At 52.1% G+C, this 22,702-nt stretch overlaps 1 protein-coding gene across 18 annotated transcripts in view; it reads right to left on the bottom strand.

The window, feature by feature from the left end:
* Nfasc (neurofascin) overlaps positions 1 to 22,702 on the bottom strand; it is a 171,768-nt gene that overhangs the window by 7,173 nt on the left and 141,893 nt on the right. For 9 of the 18 annotated variants that reach the window (XM_048430725.3, XM_085688262.2, XM_085688257.2 and 6 more), the window contains 6 exons: positions 20,809 to 20,823; positions 15,545 to 15,802; positions 11,773 to 11,889; positions 10,369 to 10,521; positions 3,875 to 4,006; positions 1,591 to 1,660 (listed from right to left, as the gene is read on the bottom strand). In XM_048430725.3, the coding sequence (XP_048286682.3) occupies positions 1,591 to 1,660; positions 3,875 to 4,006; positions 10,369 to 10,521; positions 11,773 to 11,889; positions 15,545 to 15,802; positions 20,809 to 20,823 (745 nt within the window). The remainder of the gene's footprint in view (positions 1 to 1,590; positions 1,661 to 3,874; positions 4,007 to 10,368; positions 10,522 to 11,772; positions 11,890 to 15,544; positions 15,803 to 20,808; positions 20,824 to 22,702) is intronic. The other 9 variants (XM_085688263.2, XM_085688265.2, XM_085688266.2 and 6 more) reach the window with 4 other exon arrangements.

The raw sequence follows: 22,702 nt of genomic DNA, 5'->3' as shown, positions 1-22,702 counted from the left end.
GTTCTAGCCAGGCCACAGGTCCACACCTGCCATATGCTGAGTGGATGTGACCTGCTATGGTGGACTATCTGTGTGCTCTGATGGCAGTGCCACAGCAGGGATGGTGGGGACAGAGTGAGGCAGGTGGATCTAAATTCAGGCTGGGCTGAGTTTGGGCAGGAGGAGGATGACAGTCCGATTACCATCAGGCTTCCTTCCCAGCATGCCACTGCAAGGCATGAAGGCTCCATTAGGTGCTCTAGGGATCCCTGTACAGGGCCCAGGAACTTCAGCTCAATGTAGCCCTGGACAGAGATAGCCCCACAGAGTCAGTATGTGGGGATCTTGAGAGGAAAGGGACCTTGGTCTAGAGGAATGGAACTTTCCTCAGGAGGTTTGAATGAAAGGACTCCTCGCCTAACCAACTGCCTGCCTGTCTGCCAATCTGCCTCCCTATCCCCCAGACCTGCAAGGCCCAAGAGGACAGAAACAGGAAGAGGCAGGCCTCATGAGAAGGGAATCCAGCCACAAAGCCAAGAGCAGAGCAGGAAAGCCCACTCCTTGCTCCCAGGCAATTCCCTTGGAAACTTAGTTCCTCCGACGCCCTAATTTTAGCCTTTCCCCTGCAGGATTCTTGAACTCATTCAATGCAGGTTCTAGGTGCAGAACCTGCAGAGCCAATGCTGGCCCGGAGGGAGGAGAGGTGAGGGAGGAAACAGCTTATCCTGTGTTCACCCCGACTCCGTCGGGCTGCACAGAGGGCATGGAGAAAAAAAAGCCCAAAAATTTTTAACTGAGGGCTAGAGGTAGCTCTTGGCCCACAGGGAGGCTAGAACCTGCCAGGCGATTCCAGGCCAGCCAGAGAGGGTGGAGGAGATGCTCACAGGGATGCCAGGCTGGATGGGCAGCTGCGGGCATAAGCTGCCAGATGGCTTCTGGGCAGGCAGCAGCTTCTACCCATTGACTTGGTGCTATTTGCCAGGCTCCTGAAGAGCAGGTAACAGAGGTGAGAGAGGAGGAGAGGTCGGAGGACAACTGTGTGACCTGCGCAGAGTTAACAGGGTTGGATGGGGAAGGACGGCTGTTTTCTGATATTTTCTCCCACCCCAAATGGTCTTGGATGAGATTCCCATGACCTACCCTGACCCATTCCTGAGCTCAGAATACACTGGCCATCCAGAGGGACCAGTGACAACCTGGAAAAACCCGGACTGAAATGTCTGTTCAGACCTGAGAGGGAGCGCCGGCACAGGACAGAAGCACCAGCTGGCAGCCCAGCCCCAGCTCCTTCTGGGCCGCCACTAGTTCACAGAGGGGTGTGGCCATTCATTCTCTTGGGGGTTAGGAGTGGGATGCCGGCTGGGAGGAGGCCTGATAGCCAAGCTCACTTCACAAAAAAAGGGGTCCCGGGGCTGGACGTCCTGTCCAGTAGGGGGTACCAGGGCTTCTCAGTCTCTCAGAGTGTGTACACCCAGCCAAATAGCTGCCACAGAGGTAAAAGCAGCAGTTCCGTGGGCTGGAGGGATGTGGACAGAGTGACCCTGTGGCTGCTGTAAGGAGCCACCTTGGGGCAGCAAGGCCAGTTCCCCGGAGAGGGAGGAGATCAGTCACCTGTAGTCAAATGAGCCATCTTCTTCTTTGGGGTCTTCAGGGCCCAGAGGGACATCCTTCTTTTCTCGCACTGGTCGGTAAGAGAAAGGAAGACAGACAGACGGACAGAATGATTAAGAAGGACGTCTATTCTCCAGGGTGCTTCTGAACACACAGCCCAAAGACATCACCCTGGGGGCTGAGGAGATGGCTCGTGGCCGAGAGCACTTGCTGTTGAAGCAAGAGAACCTGAGTTTGAGACTATAGCACCCATGTGAAAAACCAGGAGTTGCTGTGTGTGCCTGGAACCCTGGAGCTGTGGGGTGGACACACAGGATTGCTGGGACTAGCCTAGCTCCAGGCTCACAGGAATAAGGCAGAGGATGAAGGAGCAGGGCAGACAATACCCTCTTTTGGTATCTGTGTACAGTGCACACACACACACACCACACCCCAGACACCATCTTGGGCTCAGTGACAGTCAATGACAAGCTTCCTTTTAACAAAGCACTATTAGTACCCCCAGACTCAATCAGTTGCTAAGAAGATTCTGCCTCCTTCACACCCCAAGGGGTCTTTACACCCCAGCTGACAAACCTCTCAGCTCCCTGCCATTTCTCCATCAAGTTGTCCCTATATATCAGAGATGTCATTCTTTTCTCTGCCAAAGGCAAATATTCCCTTGTCTGGCCCCTTCTCAGTTTATTCTGCATTATAATTATTTTATATATTTCCTTACTGATGATAAAAGTTAGCTTTCTTCTTTTTGGTGGGGGATTGTGTTTCTTCAAAGCTCCAAGCAGAGCTGGAGAGGGACTGCTCCCTTTGTCTGTGGGATGAACCTGCTCTCCCATGAGCCTCTCTCGTTGACTCCCTCTTCCTATATGGCCCTCTGGGACCTTGATGTAACCAAGGCCTCTCCTGCTATGCCGTGGTCTGCCCCTCTGAGCTAACTGTAATGTTGAAGCCAGTTATCTTTCCCTCTGTGTTCGCAGTACCCAGCCCAGAGCCTGGCATACAACAGGTGCTTACATGAGGGATTTGTTGATGTTTGAACGGGATAATCAGCTCATGTGAGAGCTGAGAACAGGCCACAAAATGCGTAGCTGCAGGAAGAGTGAAGACTGGACCCCATGCCCTGGCTCCTTGGCCACCTGTTTTCTTATTGTATGAGGTGCTTACCCCATAGCTGGAGGGAAGGGGGCTGCCTTGAGAGAACTTTCTGAGTTGCGGCGCTTTCTGGAAGGGCAAAGGCAGACTACGTTTATCTGGTGGGTTCCTCGGGGGTAAGACCCCCATGTCTGAACCTCTATCCAGCTCTGACTTTCTCTCTTGCAGAAGAAAAAGTCTAGATATGGTGGAACAAAGTGAAAGAGCTCACTGCTCACCAAGGAATGGCCTCTCTACTCTCCCTCACCTAGCGGGGGCAGAGCTTCAGGACCCAAGGATCTATGGACACCGGGCAGGAGGGAGACTCCATCATTTCTCCTCCTACTTGCTTCATCTAAGTTTGCCTGTCCCCGCCCCCAAGAGAAAGGAGCATTTGGGGAATGTGTCTGGTGCCGGGGCTCTGGGGCAGAAGCAGGTTCAGCCTCCGCTTACACAGGATGGCTTACTCTCAGGCTATCTCTCCTTCTGGTTATCGACTTTCAGTCGCCTGATCCACCCTGTCACAGCCCGATGGCTCTCTTGCTCATTTGAAAAAAAAAATCATTATTTTCTGAAACGGGAATGGAGGGGTCCTTATCTTGGCACTGAAGGCCCTTGGGGTACGGAAGAGACGTGTTTCTGTGGGACTTGAAGGGCCAGGGTGCCATTTGCACAGCCTGTTTCCAGCCTCTCCCTGCTTGTCCCCAGAGCTGCCTCGTCCGTGGTGACAGGCACTGAGATAAGCCCCAGCAGGGTACAGTCCGCCATGTGGATTCTGTCGGGATTATGCTGCTTCTGCCTAGCCCCCTACTCTCCATTTCTAGCATGGCCACCTCACTTCCCTATCTCTGCCCTAATATGGCGTGTGAATGACTCTCAAGCCAAAGAAAGCCACTTTGCCAAGCAGCTAGGAGGTAAGCCAAGGGAAGGCAGGCCATCTCAGTAGGAGCCAGGGTTCCTTCCAGGCCTCTCTGGAGCTGCCTAGACTGCACCCATCCATTCACCCGGCGCAAATACAATTAACTCAGTTTTTTTGCTGGTAGCTTCTAAGAAGTAGGTCAAATTTGCCACAGGCCTGAAGTTCTAACCCTAAAAGAGCAGAGAGCAGAGCCCTGTCTCTGGTGGGGCCCTGGTGACTCGTGGACCCACAGCTCACCTGGGTACTTGCCGCCACGGCTCCTCTTGATGAAGCAGACGATGAGCAGGATCAGCACCAGAAGGGCGATGGCACACATGAGCCCGATGAACCAGCCCTGGGTGGCGATGTCTGCCTGGTTATTGGTGTAAGCTGGCAGGGAGGGTGGGAGGCAAACCATGAGCCACTGATTGCTTGGGGAGCGGGTGAGGACGAAGGCAGGGGAGGCACACAGCTATTGGGCAGATTTGTCCTAGCGCCTGTTGCTACCGCCTAGCAGCCCTCTGGCTCGAGCTACTCCGCTCAAGGGATGAAAGAAAAATGGTTAAGGAACCAAGGGCCAAAAGATCGGAAAGGAGGCAAAGAAAAGGGTGCAGGGAGCAGAGAAGCAGAAGGCTGAGCAGGCCCTAGAGGATGGAAATGTTCACTAAAGAGAAGGTGTGGCGTTGTTATAGACTGCACACGCTGGCGCTGGCCACGGCCTGGCGGGACCGTGTGGTGCAGCGTGGCAGCACGGTCCTGGTGAACGGGCCTGCGTGGTACCTGTCAGGAGGCTGAGCGTGTCCACACTGCCTAAGCCTGCTGGAGGACACCTTGCAGGCATAGCCTCTCTGTCCATCAGGCTTTGGCAGTGGCTCCTGGGCCAGATGGAGGTTCAGGTGGCCCTGTGCCTTTTCAAGTCTCCCCAGCTGGACTGTGCGCTTTCTGGCAGCAGGCAGATAATTCCGGCCCAGGTGCCCAGGTCACACAGGCAGTGGCTCTGGGTCACCTGACAGGGGATGCTCCTGGAGGGCTGTGACAAGCCAACTTGCCTTCTTTTCTGTGAAGATCATCACACAGATCCCTTTGCGGGGTGAAGGGAATCCACGTGTGTCTAAGAGCAGGAGCCCAAGAGTTCTTTGATGGTGTTCATGCTGTCCGGGGGCTGGGGATTTGGTTTGTGGGAGAGTCTGCTAAGTACCCACTCCCCCTTCTTTCTGTGGACTAGAGGACAAAGGGGATAGTTCCTGAAACACAGCCTTCATGGGACATGAGCCTCAAGAAGGGAAGTCTCCAGAGACCACAATACCCAGGGAAGCCCAGAGGAGGCTTGGGAGAGTTAGGCAGCCCGTGGAGTAAGTCATAACATCAAGCCTCCTCCTAGGAGACACGCGGGATCTGTGACCCCCTGTGTCCTAGCTCCTGGGTACATGGTACCCTTTGCCTATATAGGATGCAGAAACTGTTTCACAGTCTTCTCAGGGCCAAGCCAAACACATGACAGGAAGACCCTCTCCATCAGCACTGAGGAGTGACAAGCAGGCCCTCAATGGCACCCCAGTCCTAGCTGCCCTGCTGCAAAGAAGCCTGGTCCACAGGACCCGTGACTGTTAGCACTTTGATCTGCGTATGCTGTGGGGGAAAGGCTGTGCCCTGTTTCCATTCCTGCTCCTGTCCGGTGCTCTCCACACAGCAGCCCCAGGCCCCACAAAGCGTTAAAATACTCCCTTGCGTCAACCCCTCCAAAACTCCTAATTGCTGTGGGAGGACACCCTGCATTCCTCATCAGGAGGCTCTGATAGAGAGCTGGCCCCGTCACCTGTAGCTCTGCATCCCTCTCCATACACCAATCCCTCGGCCACTTGCATTCCTGCCTGAGACCTTTGCACCAACTGCTCTTTCTACTGAAAAAGATCAGCGAGTCTCTCGCAGTGACTTCACTGCTTAGCTCTTGTCCCAGCACTAGAGGAAGACATAGACTATCTTGTCACAATGTCACATCATCATTTTGCTGGACTTTGCTGCTCAAGGTCAAGGATTCCCATCATTCCTCCCTCATGGCCCTCTAGACCACCCACCCTTCCCTTGATCCTTCTTGGGACTGGAGAGCCTGAACCTACACAGCCTCTGCAGCTGTCCCTTCCTTATGTGTCAAAGGTCTTCCCCTGTCAAGTTTAATTGGGATGTAACACCTTGGTCCTTCATTCCTGTAAGGAGTCCTGGACTCCCAGCATATTCCATTTATTCATCTTTGCTCTTTTCTTTGTATGTCTTAAAACACAAACCTGGAGGAACCTGTTGGACCTTCTGAGATGATCCATGCCCTGTTCTGATCAGATAGTCCTATCATCTCTTATGGCCTCCAAATCCTGCCCTGTTCTGATCAAGTGGATCTACCATCTCTCACGGCCTTCATGTCCTGCCCTGTTCTGATCAGATGGTCCCTCCATCTCTCACGACCTTCAGGTGCTGCCAAGTCTGCTCCTCACAGGAAGCTGACTTCAAGGTGCTGTAACTGCCATGTCTCAGTGATTGTTTGGAGCGAGCTGACCTCTCCCACATCTACCTCTCCACCCTGACTCTGACCTCCACAGCTGTGAGTTCAACACTCTTCCCTAACCTGCAGGCCTGAATTTTCATGCATGTTCTACATCTAAGGGCTGTTGCCAAGCCCTCCAAAACAACTCTGATACTGATGTGCGGCACCCATGCATGTCAGTACCCGGGGTGCAGTGGGGCTAGTGGGACCACTCCCACATGCCATTCAGACAATGCTTCTCTCATTTCCTGCCTGTCTGGCCTTCTTCGTGCCGTGTTCCCACACGACCTGAGACTCTAGACTGTCACCTGGCACCTTTCACCTTCTCTCCTCCCTCCAGATCCTCTATGATGGCCCCAATCTACCCCTTCTCTGGACTATGTTCTCACTCTCCCTGTCTCACACAAATGAACGTTTAATTGTTTCGTTACCAATTGTGCTGCTGCGGTCTTGAGAGCAGGGTGTCGGGACCCTCCCAGTACACAGCATAATGAGATCACGTGATGAGTGAGCGGTGACTACTTACAGATTAACACATTCACTTAATCCTAAGGTAAGAAAGAGAAACTGGGCCCCCACTGGGTTTTCCCCACACCAGCCAGTGGCCACGTGGATCCTCCTTTCTACGTACCATGCCTAGGCAGTAGGTGAGGGGATTACTTCACTTGTGTTTGGACAGTGGCACCCATATTTTGCAGAGAGGTTGGTCTGCATCTCTGCAACGACCCGTTTGCACCCCCATCTTCCTTGTGTTTGTTCTGATACTCTGGCAGACATCTCCACGACATGCCCTTTCTCTTCAGAAAGAAGGTCATGAGGCCTGGGGAAAGTGGTTACAGGGGCAGTTTAGAAAGCAAAGGTAGTGGTCCCCTCCTGACAGTACCAGGCAAAGTTGAAATGTAACTTCAGAGCTGATTGGAAAATGTAAAATAAATAAATAAATAAATAAATAAAAATTCTTACGAACCTCAGACACAAAACCAAGTGGGGCCAACTGACTACACCTTACTACGAAGTAAGTTGGTTTCTCAAGAATAGAAAGCAGTCGAACAAGAGAACATTCTCAGCTTAGATTGAGAGCAAGCCATTTTAGTGAGGCTCCAGGGGTACTATACTTGACCACCAACGCCACACTCAACTGATATGTTACACTAGCCCTGAGACACCAACACTATGAACCTCCAGAGACAACGTTCGTACTCCCCACCTCCAACCGGAAACGACAGGAGCTGCTCTTCTTCCTAGTAAGTCCAAGTTCAAATGCCGCTTGCCCTGGACTAGGAGCATCCATGTTCCAACCTTCTAAGCCATACCCAAAGCAAGACTAGTCTTCCCTGTGGAAGCCAGAGGGACTGCCTTGGAGCAAGCTTCCATCTAACTATTCTATGTACCACACTTTGCAAAATTAGCCAGCCTTCCCAGGGCTGGGAAGAATTTTCTGAGACCAGAATGGAGTATGCAAAAACATAACTTTCTCAGTCTGGTTTTGTCTGTGCCTTATGTTGACTGAGCCTAGAGTCATCTATACAGCCTTAACCCTGGGCAGTACACAAAAACCACATTAATCCTGCTGGAGACTCAGGTCATAGCAAGTATTAGGCTTGGTACTGGGGGCAGTTGGCAACTTGGGGAACATGCATCTGTCCATAGTTGTCTACCTCCCTTCAAATGGTTGCTAACAAACTCATTTTATTCAAACATAACATGAACGAGTCATTCCACGGGCCTTGGAGCCAATTCCAATTTGGGGCCGATGCTAATTTTACTTCTCCCTGGAAAACTTCATGAAACCTCCAAGCTGTTTTTAGAAGATGGGAAGTTCACTAGCTAACCAGACAGTTCATTGGATTCCCATGTCTGGCTGGAGGAATCCGGCTCGGCCATACACAACAGGCTCATCATTGAAAATCATTCTATAAATGGATGAGCAACTGATATAACAGGGACGACTTTTCCTCACACACAATGAGGTTGTCCTTCCTCAAGACCCACGCCACCTTTTCCCATACACCCTGTCTGTTCTGCAGCGTCTCTGGTCTCCATGAGGTCCGAGTTGTCTGCTGCCTGATTCCAATGCTTATGTCAGCTCCTACGTCCCAGTGGGGAAGCATGGATGGGTCTGTTAGCATCTAGGGTCATAGATTTGTATCTGGTTTCAGAAGCTCTAACAAGGGGTGATTGAGTTCCCAGTGTGATCTTTCTGCTGAGGGTTAGAAATCCTGCCAGCATTCCCAGAAGTCCTTTCTCCTTCCTCCCTGAACCACGGCAGCATGTCACCTCCAGACTAAAGTGACGGCCTGTGGTTGGGGCCCAGAGACGTTCAGAAAGCTCTGCTTTGATGAAACACAGAGATCTGGGGGTTTGTGTGGACTTGCCTCTGGAGTCCACCTACAGGAAAGAAACTGTTTCGACACGTTTGCAGGCACACGCAGACCTCAGAGACTTAAAATATTTTCTTTTCCTCGTGTGGTTTGCACACAGTTAGTTTTAGCTGGCCTAGGAGGAAGCAAGCAGCCTGAACTCAGAGACAGGGGACTGAGCCTGGATGCTCCAGCTTGCCTGAGCAGGGGTCTTGGAGGACTTGCGAATGCTACCTCCTTCTGTGGACCTTAGGGCAGGGAGCAGACAGGGCCTCTCCAGATTCAGCACAGGCAAAGAAACACAGGTATTGACGACAATATTCAGAACCAAGTATCAGCAGCCATTATTTACCCCCACCCCCCGACACTGCATGCTTAATACTTGAAAAAGATTAGGCCAAACCCAAAGGGAGGGTCTGGTCCTTTTCTCCCTGGCTCTCTCTAGTTCTTATCCACAGCACCAGAGAGGCAGAGCACTCAAGACAGGCAGTGCTGGATTCCTCAGCATTTCTAGGATGGATTCTACCCTCAGGCATCATCTTTGCTTCTTACTCATGAGCTAGACTCAAGTCTGTAAAGAAACAAAATCCAACATATCCAAGAGTTTGGGATCTCCAACCAGGCCAGAGTCCCGCTACCTGCTCTACTTGGTCAGTTGTCCCAGATGCGTGGCTTCCCGTGTAACAAAACAGCCTGATTGGTCACTCAGACATCCTGCCTGAGTGCACCTGGCTCATCTTAAGCAAGGACCTGCACACTCAGACTCTGTGGGCTGGACTGGTAGAGGCACAGCAGGGAAGGCACAGCAGGAAGGGCCAGGCCAGCAGCGGTAGAGCGAGTCGGGATGCAGATGGACAGGGGTTCCCTACCTACGAGTTCCCAGCATTGGCCTCATGTGGCTGGGCCAGGGAACGGTAATGAATATTCAAGCCAGCATTCAGAAATTCACATAAATCATTGTGGGGCTCCCCCATCCTGGGCGTCTAATAACCCGCGTCTGACTAGGCCATCCCTAGAGGCAAAGGCTGATCCTTTTCTCTCTTAATCCCTTTCCCCACCTCTGCTTAGCCCCAGGGCTTCAGCCTGGCTGTGTCTCTGATAGGAAAGATACACACAAACCCACACCCGCAGACAAACAAGAACCTCTGTGCTCTGCAGATCCCCAGCTACCCCCACCAGAAAAGAAATGTCTAAGCCCAGCCCCTCCTAGGTCCCTAGGGCTCCAGGTCACCTAGCCATTTGCTCTAAAGATGATGCTTCTCTATCCAGGCTGAAGCCCCTACAGAGCCAGACTGTCATCCTGCCCTAGTGTGATTAAAAAACAGAAACAACAGCCCAAAACCCACTCACTTTTAGGCAGGACAAACGTGAAGTGACATTAAATAAAAACAAAACACACTGGTGTCGGCAAGGCAACAACACACACATTGGTCCCAGGTTTGGATGCTGGGGAGACTTCTGAACCCAGACCCCGGGTTGCTCTCTTCCCCTCATTCTGCCTGGAGAGAGCAAGCTCCCAAACAGTGGGGCAGACCCTCTGGCATTCCCCAGGGCCCACACACACACAGTGCATGCACTGAGCTCTTTGTTAGAGATGTGGAGAACCAGGCATCCCCTGTCCTCATTATTCCGTCCTTTGTTTCCCACTTAGCCCCCCTGGGCCAGAGCCTGCCTTGCTGTCCACGGAGGCATGCACACCGGACTCTTCTGACGTCCTGCAGGCCAGAGGCACGCCATGCAAGGCAAGGAATGGGGTGGAGATGAGACCTGTTCCCAAGAAGAGGCAAGCAGGAAGCTGGGGATGAGAATGAGATGCCCATGCTTGGGGGGGATGGCGAGGCCAGATCCCCTCTCACCTGTACTGGTCATAAAGGTGATGACGGTACTGCTGATGCCCTCGTTGTCCCGGGAATACACCCGCAACGTGTACGTCATCCCGGGATAGAGGTCTGTCAGCTGTATAGGCTGGGCCTGGGCCTTAACAGGGACAGTTTTTTTCGTATGGTTGCCTGGGGAACAGAAACCTAGGTCAGCTTACAACCAGGCACCAGGAGCTGGAGAGAGTGTTTAGGTCCCTGTTCACCTGTCAAAAGCAGAGAGGTGGGGAAAGGGGACTAAGGCTCCCAGAGTTTCCAGTCCACCACACAGAGCAGGCAGCTCCCTGGCGCCCAGCATGCAACTCTAACTCTCACGTGATGTCTCCCCCGAAGTCTTCCTTCCTCACCAGTCTTAGCCCTAAGCATATCAAGATTGGCTGTTTTGGCCTGGACGTATGTCAGCTGCCTTGGAAGTGACTCGCTTTCTGCGTGAGAGCTTCCCGGGGAGCCAGCACGCTGGTGAACGCGTCACATGGTTAGTGTCTCACACGGAGGCGAGACGGGATCCTTGGCTTTCACTTCACGCTTGGTTTCGCCTCGAACTTTTTGCCACATCGCAAAGTCACACGTCAGACAACGTATCTGTGTCTCTAGGCTGTGGGAGGGAAGGATGGTGGCGGGAAGCGGAAACCATCCAGACTTAAGTAGGGACTGCTGACCCTGAGGATCTGAAGCCCTCCTCCGATCACAGAACTCAGCACCAGGGTCTCATTTCCTGAGAGTTCTTGGCGAGAGGGACTAATTCAGCTGTGTTCTCCAGCTGCAAGCTTATTGGCTTCACTGCTTCTAGCACATGTTAGATTAGAGAGGTGTGGGCTTCACCCTGCAGAACCAAGGGCCCTTGGCACCTTCTGCAGCCCATCCAGTGTTGGTGTGTTTGCTTGTCTGAATCCCAAGCTCTGAGAGAGTGCCCAGTTTATCTTGAACCACTGGCTGTCGGGTCTGTGTCTGTGACTGCCGCTTCCCACTACTCTGTGAACAGAGAGCCGCTGCAGCTTAGGTCTGCGCCTGGCGAGACCATGCAGCGAAGGCATCAGAACACCCAGAGTCTTGGGCAGGAGAGCAACCCAGAAACGAGACCCAGCTCACTTTTGGATACTCAGAATCTTCATTCTGGACAAGAGTGGATGCAGGTCACAGTCCACAGACCCTCTACAACACACACACTTTGCTAATGGCTTTGGAAGTCCCTTCCTGTTCAAGTTCACTCCTTCCAAGTCTGCTCTCTCTGGCAGAGATCGATTTCACGAGACCACAATGAAAGCCAGGCTAAAAGGCTTCTACGCCTGGGGGACTTCAACAGGATCTCCTTAATGGGCATCTACCACTTCCCGCCACTGCTGCACCACTGCCGCCACCCCCACCCCACATAGCAATGCTTACTGTCAATGTACTCAACCACAAAGTCAGTTCCAGGCCTGAAATTGTGCTTCCAGGTGATGTTGGCCCATTTACTGTTGGGGAGCACCGTGACGTTCCAAATGGACTGCTCATCGGGGGCTGGCGGACGGGTTAGAAGAGGAGTTAGTGGTGAGAAGAGAGGCAGGTAGCCCAGGCGACTCAGAGAGGCATGTTCGTTCATACACACGCATACTCTCACACCCAGAGTCTGTTGGGAAAGGGAAGAGTCAGGGACAGCTGTGCTACACAGGGCCCAACAGAGCTATGGGCTGCGGTCTTGACCGCCAGGCCAAAGGTACCCAGTGATGCCCAGGAGCAACCAGGGGGCCTGTCTGCAGGTGAAGGGGATCAGGAAGTTGTCTCTCACTCCTCACAGGAAGGGGTTAGGAACAAGAGTGGGTTTCCAGTCCTACCACCTGAAACTCTAATCTGGGTTTATTCCCTCGTTGGATCCCTTGTCAAAGTTTGAACTGCGCAAGGAAAGAGGCAAAGAAACAGCCCCATGGTCAGGACGCTGGTGGGGGTGGTGGTGGTGGTGGTGGAGGCTTTCCTCCTTCAACTGGAAGGAGGGGAGCTGCAGGCATATGGCTCAGTACAGGGTGCTTGCTGGGCATGCGGGTTCCATCCCCAGCACCACCAGAAGAAAGTCATGTAAGAATGGGTTAGTACGGGTGAGACTAAATACAGGGAACCCCTCCTGGCTTCCTGAACCTAGAGAATACTAATCGGGTAACTTTGCTCTGAGGCCCTCTGGTTAAGGAGAGCCTTGATGACCTGTACTGTGGCCTAGACCCTCAGGGTCCCTGGTGCAGCCAGAGCTGATGTCCCTGACACAGGCTAGACGGGACCAAAAGATGATGAGCTTCCCTTGGCATCCAGCCCTTAGTGTTCTCTACACGAGGAGAATCCTGGTTGTTGAGAGCCACTGAGGCTTGATCTCCTCGTAACAAAGAGGACATTAATTATCAGGCACCTGGGGGCTGGGAGCCGCTTTATCAAAGCCAAGGTGCTGTCTGCAACGGTAGCCCATATGCAGGAGAATGGCAGTAGCCTTCAGATGCCAGAGTCCCAGAAGCCTGATTACCGCATTTCCCAGCGAAGATCGAGCAGCAAAGGACTAGCAAGGATGCTTGTAGTTCGAGGGCTTTACAAACGTGGCTCCTGCATATTTAATTAGAATGCAAGGGGGGCACTGTCACCAACTCAGTTGTCAGGCCTAAATGAACAGAGTATATTGGCGATGCATTTATTCATTATCTAGCTGACGCGCGTGATTGAGTCTGCAGGGCTGGGGAAGTGATAAAAGATTTCCTGATTTTCACTTCAAAGAAGTGTTTTTTTTTTTTTCTACTGCAACCCTGTCAGGTGTTGTTTGCCCCAGGTGAACACAATGTGTGTCAAGTGAGGGGCTGAGAACAAGGCTCTGCTGGTGGCAGCGGAAGGCCTGCTGCCTGGGAGGGAGGGAGCCATGCTGCCTGGGAGGGAGGGAGCCAGGCTTCCTTTCTGCTGCGTGTTCCGTTTTGATCCCAATGGCTGTTTTAGTAATTCACTCGTCCTGGAAGTTCAAGGATCTTGTAATAGTCATGAAGTTGATTAGTCCTGATTGGGGGGGGGGGGGTTCTTGCTCCTTTCCTCAGGACTCTGCACCTCGAGACTTTGCACCTAAACAGCCTGACCCCTAGGGTAATACTGAGCCAAATCCGACGCTCTCAGAGGGAATGAGGAGCAGGGTGGTGCTAGGGAGGGATGGAAGTGAGTAAAATGCTTGGCGTGCCAGCCTGTCAGACGGAGTGCAGATCTCTACACACACAAATAAAAGCTGAATGCAGGAGCTCACGTGTCTGTTACCGCAGACCACGAGATGGGAGGTGGATACTCGCAGGCCAGAGTGTGCAGCAAGCAGCAAAGGGCCAGAGACCCTGTCTCAAATCCAGATAGTTGGAAAGTCAGCGCCTACACTCAAGGTTGTTCTCTCGTCTTCGTGTATGGTCCTGCATTCACACATACTAATATACGTGCAGTAGCACGCAGGCATGCACACACACATGCATACATGCGTGCATGCGAACACACACACGCACACACACACACCATACCCGCAGAGAAAAGAAAAGCCCAAGCAATGGGAGGCGGAGATGATCTGGGGGTGGGAACCATACAGAAGGGTCCGGATGATGGCTGCTAAAGAAGTGGGGTGCTCAGAGGAGGGGACCAAGAAGGTGAGCACCCAGCACTTTTGAAACCAAAAGGAGGCTATGATTAGCATGCACTGTTCCACGGATTCCTAGCACACCAAAACTAGGGAGTAGCACCCAAATCTAAAAACAACACGAGGGACACCCCGAAAAAGGAGAAGTTGTGAAACATTGCATGTTAAGATGTAAGACAAGATGAAGATGAATTTCATTCAAAAGATTCCAGGGAAGCTGAGAAACTTCACAGCTGTCCCCAAGCTCTCTCTACAGGACCGAGGCAGGCTGTGGCCAGGCCCTCTGCAGCTTCAGACGGGGTCTACACCTGAGCTGTGAACCACGGGGCCAGTCCTGCCTGGTTTAAGAGTGATGTTTCTAGGTCAGGAATTGCCAGCGAGCAAGACTCATTGTTTCTGAATTCTTGGCTCACTTCTGTGAATTTAAAGCAAGGCCTGAAAAAGATGCTTTACTATGCCCTACGGGGCAGCAACCCCCCCCCCCCCCAGCTGCTGACAGCATCTGATTGTGCAGAAGGCGTCTCCTGGGTTGACTTCCCCCCAAATTTCATGTTTATGTTCTAGCATTGTGCCTGTAAAACACATCAGCATTTCCAAGTGCTGAGGAACACATCGGCTGTGAATCACCTGCCTCTGCTTGTGGTTCACTTAACACCACATCATTGAGCCAGAGCAAATACTAACAGGGGCATCACGACTCTATCTACATCCAGAGGCTGAGAAGTGGGTGTTGGGAGGCAGTGAGGCTGGGGGAATGGGAGCATCCCAGGCACTTCCTGGCAGTCTTTCCAACTGCCCTTTGGGCCCAGGAAGGTCAAGACCTCTGCGCTATGATAATAGAAGACTGATGCTTGGTATTCAGAAATGACTGAATTCTCCAAGGCTCTTCTATGCTCAAAGTCCAGGGACCCTAAAGGCCATCCCAGAACTCCTGCAGTTTTTCCTCCAGATATACATTTTAGCAGTGTATGGAAAAGAAATGGAGCATTGTCGGGCACTAAGACAAGACCTGGGAACACCATTTCCTGCATGCTCTAACTTTCAAAAAGAACTATCTGCAAGAATTCCTTGGGGACAGAGGTGCAAGGAAGGGGCAGGGGATCCAGGGGCAAAGCGGCATGGCATGGTAGCCACCCCTCCTCCTCTTCTAGCCTCTGGCCCTAGAGGTAGACAAACACGGTGTAGCCAGAAGCTCTCTTGGCCAGGCACACAGCCATTAGAACCTTCCCTTCTTACCACATCTGTTCCTGGTTGCCTATCCCTGGGCTGACTATTTGGCATATGATTGTGGTTCTCTCTGAGAAGATTGGTCTCTGTCAAAGAACGGCAGGATCTGATCTGACTAACATAAGTAATGCTGAGTAGTGGGCAATCACCCCTGTGTGCTCAGGGTGGGGACTCTGGGCCCCGTGTGCAAAGTAAAGCATGGGTGGGACTAGTTCACATCACCCCAGAGCCCACCACTCAGTCGGAAAAGTCTGGGGTTGTCTGGAGAAACTAGGAGGTGGGCTCAGAGGGGCCAGGAGCATGGGCAATGCACCATACCGGTTTCGTGAATCTTAGTCCCAATGGTGGTAGTGGGAGGACTCTCCGTGGTAGTGGTGGTGGTGGTGGTGGTAGTGGTGGTGGTGGTTGCGGCAGTGGTTGTAGTAGTTGTGGCGACAGTGGTGGCGATGGTGGTAGGTACGGCAGCTGGGATGATGGGGACTGTAGTGGCTTCACTGGTGGCAGCAAGGGCAGTAGCATCAGTACTGCTCACTAGGCCTGTGGCACCCTCAGTAGTCGGGGGCAACGTGGGAGGAGCTAAGAGGGAAATGGGAAATAACCGAGTCTGGTTGGTCTGGTAGCCCCCAGCTAGCACATCCGGCCCCCACGTGCAAGGCAGGCAGCCCAGTGGGAAGATGGGTTCAGAAGTCAGAAGCCTCCCCAAGCATCCGCACTGGTCCAGGAGGACCCCAGCAACCAATATACAGCCATGGGAGGGGAAGAGAATGAAGTCGGTGTGGGCTTCATTTTCTTCTCATGGTCTGTGTAGTTTGAAGCACCCAGCATGCATCCTACCAGGGACCTTTGGATAGTGGCGGAAAGACACACGCACTGAATCACTTGAATCCCAAGGATGGCACAGAGTTTGGTCCCCCACAACACCCACAAAGACCCAGAAATACCATGTGGGTCCAGTCCTGGAGCCTCAACTCAGAGATGTGGACAGGTGACTGGGATCTGCCCTTCAGGGACCCCGAGCAGCCTGCCACTCCCAGCCCTTCACTCCAAAGTCCCCCTTTATCATCTTTGTGGTTTCTATTCGCCCCCACCATCTCCCCTCTCTTTGTTGGCAGTTGCCCCCACCCCTGCACCGAAACTTCTGGTACTGCCTTTCTGTCTAGGACGCTTAGGGTCCGCGCACCCCAAGTCCTTTCTGTTTACATTAGAAACTAGAATGGATGACAATATGCCCTGTGATGGACAACCTTGGTCTCCCAGCCACAGAAAGACACACAAATTGTAGTAACAAAGAAGTTGATTGCCAGACTCCCTCTCTGTGGAAGTCTTCATCTGGGTCACAGCCAGGCTCCTATGTGGCCTGACTTGTTCATACTCCACCTCCATCTAAAGTGGACTTTTCATATTAGTTGGCCCAGGGGTGTAGTCCACGGATGCTGCCACTTTTCCATACCGTTCTTCTACAGAACTGTCGGGGAAACTAGCGAGGGGCCTCCTCTCCATACTTTCAGGGTCAGTACTTGTTCAGACGCACAGTGTGAGGATGACCAGGCAAACCAGAGAGCAGAGCTCTCTCTTGTGATCTCACTGCTAATGACCTCTGTTTACTTTGTGGCGTTGGCAGTAGGCAGGGACTTAGACACAAACAGTAACCCTAACTTCTGAGGAATCGTGATGTCTCACTCTGCCTCAAATCTCCAGAAATACTGGAAAATAATCCCCCCTGCATCTCCCATCCTCACAGAAGAGGGCCAGGTCAGCGATGGAAAGGGGAGAACTTTCCCCAGGAGAGTCAGGCTCCTGAGCCCAAGTCGTTTCAACTAGAACCTGACTTATTGGTCTTCCCTGGGGTCCAGTGCTATAAGCCCCCACTGGGAAGAAGGACACATCTTCAAGGCCCCTGAAGCTTCCCTACTTGCAAAATCAGAGCTATTGATGGCCCTAAGTGTGGGGACCACAAAGTCACACCAAGATGACTGTCCATTACATCTCAGCGAATTCAGGGGACATTCGGAGTCAATAACACTGCATCCCCCACCTCCAGTCAACTTCCAGGCATCAAGAAGGCACGGGGAGGAGAGGGTAGAGTGGGGACAGAGGGCGGAGAGAAGCCTTCCTCCCTTAATGTTTTTTCCCCAAGGGGTGTGTTTAGCCCTAGGCCAGAAAGTCACCTCAGCGTGAAGGAACTGACTTATCCTACCCACCAACAAGCTTGGGGAAACATAGATTCATGAACAGAAAAACAGACAGACTGGGAGGTTCATGAAGCTTAGCTGCCTCAGGACTGGCCCCATATCCACCATGACCTTGGCCACAAGTGACAGACAGGAAGAGATTTTTGTCCCTCTGAGCAAAGCAGCTCTCACTTAGATCTTTATGAATGATATATTTTCTAGTACCTTCTGACAGATGAAATGTTCATAAGACCCTCTTCTCTCTGACTATCCATAAGGTGTCATAAGAAAATATTCCTAGTCACGGGAGTCACTGCCCTGCCCCGTCACACAGCCCGGGGACCTGTGCTTCCTTTCCCCCAGGTGCAATAGCTGCTCGTTTTCCAGGGTCCATGAGTCTAAGTCCACTTTCCTCCGGGTCCTCCTATGACTGCATCCTTTAACACACAGAGACGCACGCTCGCATCTCTCCTACTCCCTCTGAGCCACGTTTCCCAGGGCAGTCTAGCAAATGCCCTGGGACAGAGATGCCGAGAGGTTAGAACAGGCTTCCAACTTTGTTCTGCAGCTTGGAGACGAGGGTGAGAGAGGACTATGTCTACAGTCCCCCCTCCTCAGATAATCGCTCCTATCAGGAATAAAGTGTATTCTCTGTGGTGATAGTACCTGGGTACTTTCCCCTGGGCTCTGAGGCAAGCATCAGGGTGTAAGTGAGAAGGAGGGTTGGGGAGGGAGGGCAGGAGCTACTGGCAGCCTCCAGGAGTGCCCCAGCGAGGTTCTATAAGGAGCAGATCCTCAGAGGTCACAGCTGGCAAATCAGCATGCCCCTGGCACACTCATTGCCTGGGTCCATTATCTCCAGGATGGAGGGCTATAGGATACAGGGAGGGCAGAGGCCAAGGGGGAAGGCACTGGAGCCAGAGAGAGAACGGTCCAAAGCTTGGGACAGGTATGAAGCCTGGGACAGGTAGGGAGGAAGGGATGAGCTTTACACAAAGAAACTGTGATTGCCCAGGCCAGTCAGAGCATTTGAATCCTGGACTGAGCTGGGGAGAGGGTGGAAGACTGGCAAGCCCTGACGTGGAGCTGGTATAAATGGAAGGGACTACAGGATAGGCAGACATAGTCCTATGCTAGCATGCCATTTTTAGTCACGCAGGAACTGTGAGTTTGGAAACAGCCCTGACTGGTACTGATTGGTGGTCGCAGCTGGCCAGCAACCTAGAGAGAGCAGTGAGTGTCAAGTCCCTCAGATGGTTTTAGGGCAGCCTAGATCTGGAAGCCAGGAGTCGGCCAAAATAGGATGGGCCAACCCTATAGACCGTCTAAGGTCCCAAGGATGACACAGGGCTAAGGACCTGAGTATTTGGGGGAGTAACATGCAGAGATGGAGACATGGCATATCTTGTTCACTTTCTCGTCCTCCTAAACCTGCCATGGAGCTGAGTTTCTATCAGCCACCCACCCACCATTTGCAGATCTGAGTCAAAGACAAGAACAGCTCCCAGACATTCCGAGATGGAATGTTCGCTCCAAGATTGTCCACATGGCATGAAGACTACCCCAGCCAAGTCACAGATTGTTAGACAGATGGGCCGCAACCCTAGCAGACTGAAGATACAGGTGGACGAGAGGGATTATCTTCACTGGGCAATATAAGAATTGATCAATCTCGGGGGAAGTGCCGAGGTTTGGTGAGGATGAGAAGGAAGAGGATGGTGTGCTGGACGATGCTGCTCCTTTGGAAAATGTACCCAAGCTCTACTGCCCCCCAGAAGGCGTTGTGTACACAAAACTGAGAACATCTGATATTACTGGCATGTCTCCGCTACAGAAAGATACAATCTGCCCTTCCCAGAGTCTCATGTGGAAATGAAGCCTGGGAAACATTCTTGATTGACAGCAGAGACCCCGGGCCCATTCTGCATGGCGTGATGAGTTTAGATCTTTTAAAATTGGAAGGAAGAAGTGGGAGGGGGGTTGGAACGGCTCCTCTCATTCGCCCTGCATCAGCAGCTCATAGGAGGATGGCAGAGACTGCCCTCCGCACATGGCAGACTTCTTGCTACTGGATCCGCTACATTGGGTTTGGAGTGCCAGAATGGGGAGGGAGGCAGAAAGATGCTTTGAGTTGACTTGTCCCAAGTACCTGCTGTCACAATTGTGGAAGAGACTCACACAGGAAGACAGGGCAACCGTCCCTCTAGTGTGGCAAGAATTGTTTGCTCTATGGTCCCCAGGCCCCGGACAACTCTGCCTCTTACATCCTGGAAGAGGGCTTTAGATCTTGTGGGGAAGCACTGACCTGGGTGGCTGGCCTAGTTACTGGTGGGGGAATAGGGTTGAGGGAAAGAAGCTTGGTGGTGTTTTTTTTATTACTGGCAGATCTAGCTGGCAAACCATGAAAACATAAGGAGGGTATGCAACAGAAGCAGAACCAACTTAGGAAGGAGCGGGGGTGGGGGAATAAATGGGCACAGGTAGGAAGGAAACCAAGAGGACTAGGCAATACAGAGCAAACTCGGATTCCTGCCTGGCTCTTGATTCCCTCACCCAAAGCTTGTGTCTTTACAAAGCCCGTGTCTTCCTAGAGCTTGCTTATGCAGGTACCAGTGTGCCCTGGCTTCTAGCTTTTGTAATATCCTAGGCATTCTGTCCTCAGCTCCCAACTCATGGGAAAAATTCAAGCTCAGAGGACCAGGAAAGGAACCCTGGCGTCCCTCGCCTAGTTCTCTGGCTTGAGGCCGCCCTGTACAGTAGAGTGCTTTGACCAATGACATGAGGACTGCAGGGTCCTGACCCCAAAGGAGAGGTCTCTCTCTCTACACCAAATACTGAGAAGCTGAGTTTCTGGGTCAAGGAAATCTTCAGTCCCTGACACCCGGTGAGACTCCAGGTCCTGGAGCCTGTCTTACTCACAGACATGCTCGCTTATTCTCACTGACCAGAACATATGCTAGCTGGTGGAATGGCGCTGGGTCCCCCCCCCCCCCCATGCAGCATGCAAGGCTAGCATGCAGCGTGTGCTCACCCTTTCAGGGAACTGTGGCACCATCAGGGCCAGGAGCCAGCTGTTCCCACTATAGTACGTCTTCTAGAGCTATCGATAGGCTCAGAGATGGCAGGTCCAGCAAGGCTCAGGTGGCCACAATAGGTAATCTACATACGAGACCCCTTCCAAGCCAGTCTCCTTAGTAGGGGCATGCATTACGTGAAAGGAGGGAGCATGGTCACCTCCGCTAGCCAACGTTCTCTAGACACCTTCCTTCCAAGCCTGGCTTCTCCACTGAAAGGGTGAGGCTGGAGCATGCTTTCAGCACGAGCCACTGCCTCTGGCTGGGCTCTGGCCAGCATGGGCTCCATCTGCACTGCCCCATGCCGTGTCCGTTACCTCTGTTGCTGGTACAATACCTGCAGTTGGAGTAGCTTCAGACACAGCACCCAAGACGGCCAGAGAGAGAGAGAGAGGGAGGGAGGGGGAGAGGATGAGAGGGAAGAGAAAACAGCATAGGTGAAACCACAGAAGACAGCACAGAAAGGGTCTGGCTCAACCCTGACTCCAGCGCTATCACTATGAATAGTTGCAATCATCCTGAGGATGCTAAATAGTGCTCGGGGAGTCATGCTCAGCTCAATTGGAGTTGGATGGGTTCCTTATTATTCACCTGGGGCCTAGAGACCTTTCTAATACATCATACCTCTACCCATATTCAAGGATTTGCCATGTAAGAGTTGGCTGGAGGCACAGGTCAAGTGAAATGTTGTATTTCCAGCTCCTTTTCCAAGGGTGTGTCCCGTGCTGCCTGGGTTAAGTGACCCCCTAAGATGCTAGGAATTGAGGACGTAGATGTAGGTGGTGCACGAGCAACCAGCTAGGCACAAAGATAGCCTCTGCACCTTCACAGTAAGACGCTGGGCAGTAGCGGGGGAGGGGGTCATCCGTAGTGATATTACATTTGTATTGTACTAAATAAAGCCTACCTGAAGATCAGAGAGTAAAACAGCCACCCTGGTCAGCCTTATAGGCCAGGCAGTGGTGACACACACCTTTAATCCCAGTAGCCACACTAGTCTGCCATAGAAACCAGGCGGTAGAGTTGTATGCCTTTAATCCCCAGGACTAGAGAGGAATATAAACTGGGAGGACACAGTTTCAGACACAGCCTCATTCTGAGATTTCTGAAGGCAGGATGGCCATTTCGGACTGAGATAGAGGTAAGAACCAGTGGCTGGATGTTTTGCTTTTCTGACCTTCAGGTTGAACCCCATTATCTGTCTCTGGGATTTTATTAATTGTGCTACAGCCACCCCCATTTCAGACTTTCAAAGTATAATGGACTCTGAAAGCCTGGCTTCCCACGACCCCAATCTTCCCCCGTAATTGTACTTCATGAAAATAGGAACCCAAATTTGACCAAGAGTTCTGAAACAAATCTCGGAAGATTTCCATAAATTCCAAAACATCTCTGTTCTCTTGCCCCCTGAAGTTGCAGGATTCTCCTCATCATGGTCACTGAAGTTGGGCAAAGGCTTTGTCTTCTGTCCTGTGCTGGGCAGAGAGGTTTTCTGCATCTCTAGAACTATAGAGAATGTGCCATAGCCAGGCAGTCTCTGGCAACAGATCCAACCAGATACTTACCTGAAGTCCACCAGCCCTACCCAACTTCCTGTGTGTCAGAAGTTTGGAAGAGGACACCAGGATTGGGAGTGTGTTGTGTGACTACTCCTGACCTAGGAGACCAGAGAGGGACACTGGGGACCGGCAGTCCTCTAGCTTCTGCCTAGGTGCTGGCCTGCTGGCCAGAGGAACTCAGGGCTGCTGAGGTAGTATGGCCTGGTGCCCCTCTTGGGAAAAACAATGCTTGCCTTTGATCAGAAGACCCTATATGGGTCGGGATCAGACCATAGGACCCCGAGCCTCCCGGGAGGCAAGTATGAGTCTCGATCATGCGGTAATCCCAGGCATGCCTGTTCATATTACCTCGTGTTTGATCTCTCCCTTGCATATTAAATCCCCCTAAACTTCCTGTCCATGGCAGCACCTTCATTAGGACAGACAGACAATCAGACATTCTTGTAGAAGTCTCTAGACTTTGTGAAATTTTATTACCATTATGTTCCTTGCTTCTGGTACAGTGTCTGGCGTGATACATGTGGGTGGGTGCTCAAGAAATGGTTGTTACATAGACCACTGTACTTCTAGAGAGTCAGCAAGCGGGTCCCCCACCATTTTACAAGGAGCTGCCAAAGTTTTAAGGCTTCTGCAGGTTACGCTGAAGCCAGCATACATGCAAGTGAGCCAAGA

This window comes from Myodes glareolus, chromosome 5, assembly GCF_982192425.1.
Source record: "Myodes glareolus chromosome 5, mMyoGla1.1, whole genome shotgun sequence".
NCBI classification, from domain to species: Eukaryota; Metazoa; Chordata; class Mammalia; order Rodentia; family Cricetidae; genus Myodes; species Myodes glareolus.
The sequence above is the reverse complement of the archived record's forward strand: the minus strand, read 5'-3'. Positions and strand labels throughout refer to the sequence as shown.